At 52.4% G+C, this 13161-nt stretch overlaps 1 protein-coding gene across 1 annotated transcript in view; it reads right to left on the minus strand.

Moving 5' to 3' along the window:
- Nucleotides 1-8446: 8446 nt before the first annotated feature.
- WSCD2 (WSC domain containing 2) overlaps nucleotides 8447-13161 on the minus strand; it is a 113401-nt gene continuing 108686 nt past the window's right edge. The window contains exon 9 of the mRNA XM_004690968.2: nucleotides 8447-10414. Coding sequence (XP_004691025.1) covers nucleotides 10062-10414 — 353 coding nt within the window. The 3' untranslated portion in view covers nucleotides 8447-10061. The remainder of the gene's footprint in view (nucleotides 10415-13161) is intronic.

Consider the following 13161-nt stretch of genomic DNA (forward strand, 5'->3'; position numbering starts at 1 on the left):
TAGCAGCTTAGGAGGAGGATTCATTACCAAGGGGTCATTACACGGGTGCTCCTGGGCTGAGGAGCTGTGACCACCTTCAGGTCCCAAGTAGGAAGAGAAGGGGGCATTGGAGCGAGGAGCAGAGGTCATACGATGATCAATGCTGAGCACAACCAGTGCAGGCTACATCGTGGTTCTTGGGAAAATGCCAGTGTCTCCTGGGCGCCTAGTGATATACCCCCTTGGCTGACTGCTTCAGAGTCCTATATATCCCCGTCACCCACTCTGTCCCTCTCACCTTCCTGGGGTTGTGCTAATAGAGCACATACCACACAATGCTGACTTTTCTATTTACCCATGGATTTGCTTTGACCAGAGTTCTTTACTTCTTCATGGTTCTGAATTGCTGTCAAGTGTCCTTTCTTTGTAGACTGGAGACTACAATACATTTCCTTTGTTCATTTGTAGAAGAGCTGGGTTGTAGGCTGGAGGTCGGGTGGGGGTGAAGGATTCACCAGAGAGAGAGTGGGGATCCACTGAAATACAGCGGACCAGCAGGGAGACAGGCGAGGTGTGCTGTACCCTATGTGAGTCAGTTTCCTGGCTGGGGGTGAGCGCAGGCCATGGAGGTGACAGCACTGAGACCAACTCATAGATCACCAAGGGGCCCCACAATGCATTTCTTCTAAGGCAGGTTGATGAACAATGAATTTCTTCCATTTTGATTGAGTTGAGAATGAATTTTTCTCCATTTTTAAACATTTATTTTGCTGGACATAGCATTTTTGGTCAACAAATTTCTTCCCTTAGAATGTTAAATGCATCATTCCATTGCCTGGCCTCCAGATTTTCTGATGAGAAATAACCTTACTGATAATCATTTGTATGTGATAAGTAGCTTCTGTCTTGTTGCTTACAAGATTCTCTGTCTTTTATTGCTTATCATGTCTCAATGTGAGTTTTTTCTACTTGGATTTTTCTGAACTTTTTATATGTACATTCACGCATTTCAACAAATTTGGGAATTTTGAGGCTAGTATTCCTTCAGATAACCTTCCTGATCTTTTCTCTTTCTCTCCCCCTGAACCTCTCTCCCCTCACAGTGTACATGCTACTATGCTTGATGGTGTTCAACAGATCCCACAGGTCTATGCTTCTTCACTCTGTTTTCTTTCTGTCCCAGGGACTGGATAACTTGAACGGACTTACCTTCAAGTTTATAGATTCTTTTGCCACTCAAATCTTCTGTTAAACCCCTTTGTCAACTTCATGTCAGGTATTGTACTTTTCAGGTCCATAATTTCTATTTGGTTCCTTTTAATGATTTCTGCCTTACCAAATGTCTCCTTTTGCTTGGTCATCATTTTGATGATCGTTTATGTCTTTCTCTAAACTCTTCAGGCAAATTTGGGGCAGTTGACTTAAAGCCATTATCTCTAAGTCCAATGTGTGGACTTCACAGGGATGTTTTAACTAATTTTTCTCCCTTTGAGGAGGCCACACTTCCCTGTTTCTTTGCCATGTTTTGTGTGCTTTGTGTAGAAATGGGCATTTGGAGCTTTATAATGTGGTAACTCTGGAAACCAGATTGTCCCCCTCTCCCCAGAGTTTACTGTTGTTGATTGTCGAGTGCCGCCATGGTCTGTTTTGTGTCCTTCCCAATTTTTTTCAAAAATTGTGTTGTGCATTATTTTAGTGGTCAGTCAGATACCTGGCAGGGATTTCCCTGAGTGCTGAAATTCTATCCTTAAGACCTTTCCTTCAAGCATTGTCCTATTTGCTTCGGTCTTGGATTTGAGTGTAAGGCTCCCCAAAAAAGTTGATTTTGTCAGTCTTTGCTAATTTGCTTATTTCAATAGAAGGGTTGATTCTTTCATTTTTCTGAGGAGAAAATCCCTAGTTTCCATGAGATTTTTAAGCTGGTCTGAGAATGCCCTCCCCAGCCTCATGATTGTACCTTTGAGGTTTTAAGCCCCTTTTTCTTTTTCTTCCGCCCTCATCCACACATATTCCTCCTCTATTGTCACAGTGAGAGGATCTCAGGTCATTCTCTCTTCTCTGAAGTCTCTCCCGGAGGAGAAGCTCTCACCTTGCCTCTGCGGGCTGGGAGGAGTGGCAATGAAAGCAAGGAGGAAAGAATTTCTAGAGAATCACTGAACTGTGGAATAAGTGATTATTGCTGGGCAGTTGCCATGGGAACCTATGAACCAACCTTGCTGCTAAGAACCCAAAGTCATCTGGAGCTCTGGCTCCCAGCCTGATCATGAGTGGCCTTGGCTCCCCCTTCACCCATCCGTGGGTCCTCAGCCTGCACCCTTCACATGGTTTCTTTTCTTCCCTCATCTCCTGTGCTGCTGCAAGTGCCTTGCCAGAGATACCTTTTCTCGGCTCCGGGATCCTTTCTCCCCCTAGGATTCAGTGCAGTGATTAAACTTAATGGATTCCTGAGCTAGACTGTCTGAGCACAAAGTCCAGTTCCATCAATCCCAGCTGTGCGACACTGGGAAAATTACTTACCTCTCGGAGCCTCAATTTCCTTGACTATAAATGGGTCGACTAATAGTCCCTACCTCAGCCCCTGCCTCAGATGATTCAGTGATGTCATGCACATGTTCTCAGCACAGAGCCCAGCATATAATTAACGCTCAATAAATATTAGCTACTGTCATTGCCGTGAGAAGTTTTGAAACAGGGGCGGTAGGGGGAGAAGACGGCTGGAATACCAGGACAGCCTGGGGTAGCCACCGGCCTGCCTGGGCTCTGAGAGCTGCGAAAGGCCAACAACCGAAACTGAGAACTACAGCAACACAACACTCACACAACAGGGGCCCGTGGGCTGTAGCCAAACAAAGGACCAGTGCCTGACGAGAGGACAGGCCACTGTCTGGGTTCTCACCTGCACACACGCTTGCAAGGGACTTCAGGCTCTTGCAACTATAGGGTTTATTTTACAAATGGGAAACAAAGAGCTTCCTGTAGCCACAGGTGGCTCGCTGGCTCACTCAGATAGTGTCCACCAGGAGTACAAGCAGAGGACCGGTCACCTGTAACCTAGAGAGCCAGACAGCTCTAGCTAGCAGTCATGGTCACTGCCGGTCCCTCTGAGGTGATGTCAGAGACATCAAGTATTAACAGCTCTTTGTGACACCAGGCCCAGAGCCTTTGATACTCCTCTCAGGTGATGTCAGAGACAGGACCAGACGCCCTGAAAAAGTTCCTCAACTCCTCTCCCCTCCTCAGAGGTCAGCTGCTAGATAGATATATTTTTCCTTCTACTTTCAACTTCTGGTCCTTCTTTCTTCTATTTTTGGAACCCAGGTACAGTCTTCCCCTTCTTTCCTTGGGGGCTGGAATGGTCTCTCTCCCCTTCCCCCCCATACACCTAAACCTCACTCTGCCTTATATCCTCTAGCAAGGTGCCACACCCACAACTCTTGATTGGACCATTTTTCAATCCTGTGTCTGATTGGGACATTTAGCACCAATCAGCTCATAGCTCACACCTGATTGGTCTGTTCCACTATCCAGGAAGCAAGCATAGAAGAGCCTTTGTATGAAAGGGTAGTTCCTGGGCTCTCAGGAGCAATGCCACAACTGACTGTGGTGAAGTAACAGGGTGAGAGCACATGCTGAGGTGGCTAGTTCCCGGAACAGCTTCTCATCCGCCTTTCTTATTGGCCATTTGACAACTGACCGTTAGACAAGCAAGATCTGGGAGGATCCTTCTATCCAAAAACAATTCAGTATTATTCCAAAGTTTGTGAGAGCTAAAAGACTGGTGATGGTGTTAAGTGGATTGATGTATTCATTCTTATATTGATCAAGAGGATTAGGGGAGGAACATTCATCTCTTTGTTCGCTCTGATGGGGGTGGAGGCTGCCTGGAAGAGAAAGAACCTGAGTCGTGCCCTAATGAGGTGAAGACGTGAGTCAGGTGAAGGCTTTCCAGGTGGAGTGGGCAGTATGGATAAAGACGTGCCAGAAACAGCTCAGGGAGTGCTGTGTGCTTGGACAGTGCTGGTAGATAGTTCACAACTGGCACTCGAACAACAAAACCTCACACCCACCTGATTCACAGCAATTCCCACCATCCCTGGTGTCAATATTCATCCCGCAGCCATTTTCAAGTTACCAGGGTGACGTCTCTGAAAATGATTTTGAGAAGAAATGTGCCCAGCTGCTTCATCTAGTGTGAGTGGCTACACTGCACCATTGATTTGGGGGTTCAAGTATGGGCCGTGGGTGGATTACAAAAAGCAGTTTCAGTGTTACTACAGATGCAATTCAGGATAGCTAAGGAAATAGGTGACTGATGACTTGTGGCTTTTCTCTAAATGTTGTTTCATATTCCTTGATTCGCGTATTCAGAAAGCCAGCAAATGCATTGGTGGTTCAGTGGTAGAATTCTCGCCTGCCAAAAAGCCAAGCATTTCCTTAGCTCCTAATACATGGCAGGCACTAGGCTGCCATGAACATCCAAGGACCAGCGCATACATGAAACAGACTCAGAGCTAGGAGTTACCAACTAGTTGGTAGTTAACACATCTTTGCCTTCTGGACTTCATCCTTTGAAAATTCTGATTCAGGAGCATGGGTGCCTAACTCAGTTCTTGGAAGAGAACTGTAGATCGATGGATTGCTCCAACCAAACTCTCTCCTGCTAGTCCCCTCGCTAGGGCACACACGACTCTCCCCTCCCCCTCTCCCCAAGATCAACCTTTACTCTCACTTCTGGCTGACTCTTCATTCCCCATAATTGTTTAGCAAATGACTCCAAATACACAAAAATCATTTTGCTGCAAGACATTCACTTCCATGATGACTGCTCATTTCAATTAGCGGTCATCACTGAAATAGACACAGGGAAGGCTTGCAGGCATCACAGCCTTTGTTTGCAGTTGGGTTTAAGGTGGTCGGGCTGCGGGGTGGGGTGGGGGGTGGACGAAGGGAATAAATATTTTATCATTTCTTTCCTTTTCCGTGTTCTGCCACTTTGCTCCCATTTCCATGTCTCCCCTGCATGCTGGCAGATTGCGGACGGTAAATTTGAGGGGAAATAGTAAACGTGCAAACATGATAAATAAACATGTTGCCTTTGTGAGGATGGCTGTTATTACATCCTGATTTACTGCTCTCCGCTTCTGTACTTATTGCATTTAGGGAAAAGCCGTACGAACAAGGTTCCTGTGTTACATGGATCAACTTTCTGCCCTCCACCCTTGCAACCCCTCTGAGTCCCTTAAATATCAACCTGGACGGGGGACACACTGTCTCTCTGGGAATGAATGTGTCTTGACTGGTGCTTTCTTTGGGGACGGTTATTTATAACTGCAAAATCTCTGGTACTACACGGCATTTTTGCTTCCTCCCTTTTCTCATTTCTCTAAAATTGAACATATATTTGTTTTCCCAGTGGGAAAAAGTGCCAAAGCAATGACTTAAATCTCTATTTCTGTCTCTGTTTCTTTCCCTGCTTCTCTTTGTCTCTCCCTATTCTGACTCTCTTCTATCTCCCACCTTCTTGGACATTTCTGGATCTTTCCAGGTTCAAATCCAGGGATTGTCACCAGCTTTTGGTCACCGAGGAAATATCTCCCTGAGCCTCACAGGGCCCTTGGGCTGTGCTGCTTCTCCTGTGCTCAAACACCCATTCACAGAATGCAATGAGACATTCCTGTGTGTGTCTCCTCCGCCCCTCCCTGTCTCCCCAGCTGGACGGTGAATGCTTGAGGACAGGGAGCTGGCGCAGCTTACCACTTGGTCCGACCATTCCCTGCCCGGCGCGCGACGTCATCACCTTGGGCTGCACAGCCTCAAACTTGGTGCCCTTTGCCTTCTTCACCTCCTTGCCCTCCCCACTTCCAGTCTGTCACCAAGTCCCATAGATTCTTCCACCAGCAGTCTCCATTCTGACTCCACAGCCCCCAGCTGCTCCTAACTTTGAGCCTCCCCCCATTGCCAGGCACTGAGCTGCTCTCTGACCACTGTCTCCAGAGGATCTCCATGGTGATGGCAGTGTCTTTGTTGATTTCCTCGCCCCCTCCCAGGCTCGCTGCCCACCCCCCTCGGTGCTTACTGGAATAGCTAAAGGATGGGGCAGTGGAGCGCGTGCCTGCAGATTCTGTTGCTAAGGAAACCACTTCCTTGGTTACGGGCCTGGGGAGCATTCTCTCCCTGTGTCTGGATCCTGCTGAGTCGCCCCCACTCTCCAGGAAGATGATGGTGAGGAGGAGGCTAGTAAAGACAACAGGGGTGGGGAGGGTTGGAGGGAGCAAGCCAGAGATAAGCAGGCGAGGAGACAGAGCTCAGAGACGAGACAGGTGGGGAGATGCAGGCCCAGCAGCCGCAGAATCATGATAAAATGGGAGAAAGTGGAGGAGAGGAGGAGGAAGGGCAGGAAGGGGAGACAGAAGGGGCAGAGGAGGAAGGTGGAGGAAGAGGAAAAGGAAGGGAAGGGGGGGTGGGAGGAGGGAGAGGACGACTAGAAAGGAAAAGGGTTTAATGAGCAGCTGGGGGAAATAAAGCAGCCACAAAGAGGGAAAATCTGAGCAGGAGGCAGTGTGAAGAAAAACAGCAAGGGGGGAAGTGGGGAGAAAGGAAACGGCAAAGGGGAGGCTCCGTCTGTGGAGGTGGCTTCTGGTAGATGCGGCCCCTGCATGCCCTCTGCCTCCGCTGGCATCCTCTGCAGCAGCCGCTGGGGGGCAGGGGGAGTCAGGAGACGTGTGCTGAGGCCTGAGAGGGTGAGGACACAGTGCCCCTGCTCTCCTGCCTCCTCGGGTGCCGTCACCCTCTGCGGCTGGCGCTTTTTGGAGAGGGCACCAGCTGGCCCGGCTCTGGTATTAACTTCTGGGAGACTCGGGCCAGTCACTGTTGATCTGTGTGTCAGTGCCCCCCTCCATAAAGTGGGGTGGTTAATAACCTTCTGGGTTGGTCAGGAGCCCCCCCAAGTCTTTTCCCTTCCTTACCCCGCCAGCATCTCCCAGCGCTTTCATTACCAGCGCTGCTGGGTGCTCAGGGAAATGCGAACTCTTTAGGGCTGGGGATTTTAGTCGGTTTAATTAATTAATTTTCTTAATCTCTAGGCGTTAGAGCAGTCCTGTCCCCCACCCCTGCTCCAGGTGTTCTATGAACGCTTGCTGAAGAGAGGAGTTAGCGAATGCTGCCTTGCTTCCTACAGGTCTGTAACAGAAAGACTTGAATCAAGACAGTCACTGAGGTATGATGAAAGGGCAGAGAAGAGGTGCTGGCTGTGGAGGGGGGGTGTCAGCCCCCCACCCACAGGCCCTGGGGTGGGAGAAGGAGACGCCACCGAGGAGGCGAGTCCAGGAGAGTCTGGCGCTAGGTGCCCCGGGCTCCTCTTGCTTGTGGTCAGGAGGATTTGGTTGACCAGGCACTATTCAGAGACATGGAAGGAAATACCGCACTCAGCCTGGGATCAGAGTCAAGGCCTGTCTGAGGTCAAACGAGGCTCAGACTGCGGCCAAGTCAGGGCTCAAATTAACCAAGCTCAGGCCCAGGGCTCCATCTGAGGCAGAGACTCAGGCTCGGCCTGCAGCCTGTCAGCACTTGCTTGGGGCTGGTCAGGGTGCAGCCTGTGCCCCAGGCTGGGGTCATCGACGAGGTGAGACCGAGTCCACTGAGTCGGGCTGGATCTGGGGCTCTGGGTTTACCTTCCTGGCGAACCGAAATCAGGGATCAGAGTGAGACCAGGTTGGTGGGTCAGTGTGTGCCCAGGATCAGGGCTCAGTATATGACCAAGATTAGAGACTCCACGTGGCCCTGGATCAAGACCCTACAAGGGTTGGGGCCGTCTGACAAGGTCACACTTGGTTGGAGACTGGAGTCAGAGCTCAGCTCGGGGCCCTGACAGTTACCCCAGAAGAATTTTCAGAGTCAACACCCATCACCAGGCAGGGAAGATCCTGGAACAACCCTTTGTTCCCTGTTTCAGAGGATCCCAGGCTGGGAGGGGCCTCCGGCTTCTCAGTCCTCCTGAATACAGCCCAGGTGCCTGCTGCCTCCCTCCCTTCCTCTGCCTGCCCGGCCTGTTTCCCACACCTGGGGTCCTTATTGTCCACAGGGCAGAATCTGTCCCTGCCTCTGGCTGGGCCCCAGCGCCGCTCCACAGGGGCCACTCTGTTGTGTGAGGACACAGGACACAGGCCGCCTTCAGGGGTGTCTGCTGGTTTGGGAACTGAGGCTCACTCCACCTACTGGGGAACAAAGCAGCCAGCTCCTCTGCCTCCTGGGCTCTCACCAGCGTCCCATCTGCCCTTGCGAGTGCACGGCACACTTGGGGAGTCTCACACACACTCACACACATGCACACACATTCACGCTGCATACGCACATACCCATGTGCACTGACACACACTCAGGCACACACGCTCACTCTCACACACGAACCCCCCCGCCCCCCGCTTGTGAGCCGGCCTCATACAACGCTGTACCACAGGGTAGAATTTTCAATAAAACTTGCTTTTAATGATGGTGTTGACCTGAGGAATCTTCAGACAGGCGTGTGGCCGGAAGTGGCCACTTGCAAAGCACTGGCCCCGCTCTGGGGCCAAGAGTCCCCCAGAGAAAGCTGACCTTGAAGGCGGGAAGGCCAAGCCCTCCTCGGCCTCCTGAAGAAGACTAGAAATTTGCCCAGGGGAAGAAACACGGTACAAAATACATTCAGAGCCCCCTGGCTGGCCCGGGTGGCCCAGACCCTGCAGGTGAGAGGGTCCGGGAAGAGAGCCAAGGTCCCGTCCCTCGGCCTTCTCTTCCCACGCCAGGCCCCAAGGGGGGAATGCACTAGTCATATTCCTCTTAAAAAAATATATCTCTTTACACTCGCCTTCTCCATCGTCTCTTGGCTATTTGGGAACGAGCACTGACCTGCACCCCAAGGCTTCAGAGGGACTGTTGGGGTGGGCTGCTCTAGACAGAGAGCAAGAGCTATGACTTATGGCTTTTGCCTCTACACGGTGGGGCCGGTGCAGGCGCCGTGGGGCCGATGAGCGGCCCCTGGCGGCCAAGGCGGAGGCAGAGATGGGAGAGAGGCTCCGAGCTTTCCAGGGCATCAGTGACGCGGGTCCTTGGAAATCCTTTGGTTTGAGGTCTCGGCATCAAGAAAGCAGCATTTGCATGAAAAGGAAAAGCCATCCCATTCATCCGGCTCCTTCAAGGGCCCCCAAAGCAGCCCTGGGGGGTTATGATGAAGGGGTCTCTTTCCGGCTGTGGCCCGCCTGACTTGGTGCCCTGTCCCACCAGGAGGCACAGGAACCCATGGAAGTCAGCAGGGTGCTCAAGGCCGCTGTTGGGCGCCGTGGAGAGGTGCGTCACTGGGGCTCTCGGTCTGACTGAGGCTCTGTGCTCTCTGCAGGGCCACCTTGCTGGGATAACTGTTGGTGCCTAAGGAACCCCTGGAAGTGGGTTCTGGAACCCCAAGATGACCTGGGACAATGTGGGAGGAAAAGGAGAGTGACCTGGGGTGGGCTGCTGATGCCGGTGGCCCCCACACGTGGTGCCAATTAGCCATGAGCACTGTTTCCTTCCGCCCCCACCCAGAATGTCAGATACCTAAGGAGAAACTTCCCAGCAACCTTCAGAGGGAGGCGACCTGGATAAGCTTAGTGCATGGCTTCCTGGGCGGAGAAGGGACGGGAAGGCGCTCCAGGTCAGCCCAGAAGGGAAGAGCCACCCTGGCCCCTTTTCTTACAAGTCCCTTTAGCTCCTGCATCAAGGTCCTCCACACCTGCAGGGGGCACCCACGGGGCTGCAGCACTTCCTCTCTCCAGGGGAACCCAAAGTGGTGGGGGCAGACAGGAGGGAGACAGAAGGGGGTTCATGTGGCTGGAACTCCGCAAACCAGTGGCCCTCTGCATTTCCAAGGGTGAGGTTAGGGTGGGGAGTACCTGGACAATCTCTTCTCTTGAGCTCCCTCTGTCATGCAGGAAACTTACGGAAGGCAAAAGCAGCCAAGGGGGTTGTCCCCAAACCAAAGGGATGACAGATGGGTGAGGGTCCCCCCGGGCCTCTTGAGTCTCAGGCCCTGTTTGGTCAGGACACCCAGCCTTCCCCCGCCTTCTGCCGCATCATCTGGGGTAGTAGTCGTCGGGAACCCCCGTGAGGTTCCTCCCTTTGAGGGCCGCGTCTACCATCTTGATGTAGGCGGAGATGGTCTTCTTCATGTCCACCGTGTAGGGGTCGTACTCCAGCTTCCGGAGCCCCGAGCGCTTGAAGTTGCCGTCCTTCTGGCTCTCCACGCAAAGTAGCCGGTCCTCCCTGACAGCCACTCCCAGCAGGCTGACCATCCGGCCCAGCTGGACGAAGAGGTCCTGCTTCAGGTCCTCAAAGTGCACCACCAGCACCTTCTTGCCGAACTTGAGCCAGTCCAGCGTGTGGGTGGCCCACCAGGGGGCGTAGTTCCTCACAAACTCGGGCCACTCTGTGGAGAGAGGAGGGGACCCAGTCAGAGGAGGAGGCAGGTCAGGTGGCGCGGCAGAGGGCGCCACTAGCTTCTGGTAGACGGCCAGGTTCTGGGGTGCCCGCACCCCAGCGCGGCTGCCTCGCCTGCAGTATGCACAGCCCTTCCTTCTCGCTGGGCAAGACTAACACCCTGTTGCCACAAGACCTACACAGCCCTACACCCACAGGGGTTACTGTATTCCTGTATTTTATTGCATGTATAGTAATATACAGCATGTAGAATGATGCTCTGATAGCTATTCATTTCACTATTCCTTACAGCTTTCTGAAGTAGGTATCATTGTTATCTTCATTCCATAGATGAAGAAACTGAGGTGTAGAGACCCCCCCCCACACACACACACCCCCCTCAACCCCACTCTGCTCCATCTGGAACAAAAGTCAGTGGGTCTCCCAAGGTTGTAGGAAAGTCAGGACGGGTTCTTAACCGCATCCTTGTCCCCAGCTGGGGGGATGGACACCCATTATCTCACTTAATCCTAGTGATTACCCACAAGGGAAAGGACCAGGGAGGAAACTGAGGCTCAGAGGTGAAGTGACTTGCCCAAGGTCACACAGCAGGGAAGCACTCCCCAGACCAAGCCTGTCTGATTCTGGGCCCCATCCCAATCACCAGCAGCATCACCCCACTCTCTGCTGCTGCCTTGCACCCAGTGGGGGCTCAGTAAATGGTTGCTGAATTAAATTGAAATCCCCAAGTCCATAGAGCAATGTGATAAAGGGCTCCCGTTTCTGTGCAGAACACAAAAGAATCTGCGGTGAAGCTCCCGCCCCCCACTGCCCGGCTGGAGCGCCAGGGCTGTTTGGGTTATATTTATGTGGGTGACAAGGATAGTTTTTATCCTTAAAATAGATTATTTACAATGTATCTGGTTAATTGGGCCCGTACTGTTATAATGGGTTAAGACCAGATGCGTCTAAGTGATTAGAAAAAAATCCAGGGCATCTAGTCTGCTTTGCTCTGTTTTAGAATTTTTCCACTCCTGAGTCACTTCACAGCATCCCCAACAGTCCACGACCCCACTGCTGTTCCAGGGCAAAAGCCAGGTGGATGGAGCCCCAGATCCCGGCTGCCAGGCTTGGCCTCTTCTCACCTTTGTGGCTGCTGGAGAAGGCTTCGGGCTGGGCCTGCAGGACAAGGCAGGACCTGCGGGCCTGGTGGTGGGAGCCCCCCCCCCTTTTCTTTTAAAATTTATTTTATTTATGCATATAGGCCAGAGGCATAGGGGTGAGAGGACTCACCAGAGACAGAGTGGGGAGCAGAACAAGCAGACTGACTGAAATCCACTACTGAGGGGAGCAGCGGGTGAGACAGAGAGGTCACCTCCCTGGCCGGGATCAAACTCGTGCTGCAGTGGCTGCCCATAGCTTCATAGTGCTGAGACTTAACCCCTTGCACTACCAGGAAGCCCCCCACCCCCATCTTTGAATGCAGGTAGGATGGTGTGAACTCGCACCCTGTTGACTACAAACCTCCCTGGGACACCAGCTCCCAAGTCTGAGGAGCTGGCTGGAGGATAGAATGGGGATGTCTGTTTCTCATGCAGTGCTCAGAAGTAGCCAGGGAAGTGGGATTACTAGCTGCACCTGGAAAAGGGAGGGTCAGAGCATGAAGCCAAAACCACACCTTGGGCATCCAAGGCTGGATTCGAACCCACGGCTACCCCAGCCTGAGCTCCTGCCCTCCTAGCAAACCCTTGTAGCAAACCCTAGCAGCTCCTGAGCTGACCATCAGCCCCACTGTCCTCGCCCTAGATTCTAGTCTCCCTCTGGGTGCTGTGTAAGACGTGGGACTCGAGACAGCCCGCCAGGGCTCAACCCCCAGCTCCTCTCCAGACTCGCTGCATGCTGGGAGATGCTCCTCCGTCTCCTCGAGCCTCAGTTTACCCACCTGCAAAATGATGGCGCGCCAAGACCGATAGCCTGGACGTGCTGTGCGGAGGGAGTGGAGTGGCTTGCCTGCGTGGGCCCAGCGGCTGGGTAAGTGCCAGACCCTGACAGCGATCCTGTGTTGGTGCCAGCATGGCGCAGGCACGCACCTACCCTCCCTGTGGGTGAGAGCTTCCCAGGAGTCCCCGAGTTCGGAGGTGTCTGGCGTCGGGAGTTGCCCGCCCCTCTCGTCCCCGCTCCACGCCCACTCTCATGGCACAGCCTCTTCACTTGAAACTCCTAAATTACTTCATTGTAAGAAGAACAAAAATTAAAAACAAAAGCCCTCAATTAGCCCAGGATTTCCAGTAATTGATGTCTGCCTTCAACTCGGGTAATAAAGACCCGCTGAGCCGTGGACCATTGGTAATGAGTGCTGGTTCCGGCCGGAACTGTCGCCACGGCCCAGGGGGCCACCGGCTGGCCACCCTCCGCTCCGTCTTGTCGTGGCGGGGAACCGGGGCTGATTAATAGCTTAACTGTACTTAATTCCCCAGAGAATCATTAAACACAGTCTCTGTTTCATTAAACAGATCCAGGACAATTCACCTTGTGTAATCATATCACATAAAACTTTGCTTTGGACCCACTCCAGGGAGATTGTAAAATTAACGTTCTGGAACCACCAGAGTGGGGGTTTGCGGGCGCCTCTACCGTGCATGCTGGGGTGTCCTGAGGCGGCGGCTCTCAAACTTTAAAGTGTGCAGGAAGCTTCTGGGAGCATCTTGTTCAAATGCAGATTCTCATCCAGCCTAGGGTAGAGCCTCAGATTTGCTA

This window comes from Condylura cristata, unplaced genomic scaffold (genome assembly GCF_000260355.1).
Source record: "Condylura cristata isolate star-nosed mole 26May11 unplaced genomic scaffold, ConCri1.0 scaffold00029, whole genome shotgun sequence".
Lineage (NCBI taxonomy): Eukaryota > Metazoa > Chordata > Mammalia > Eulipotyphla > Talpidae > Condylura > Condylura cristata.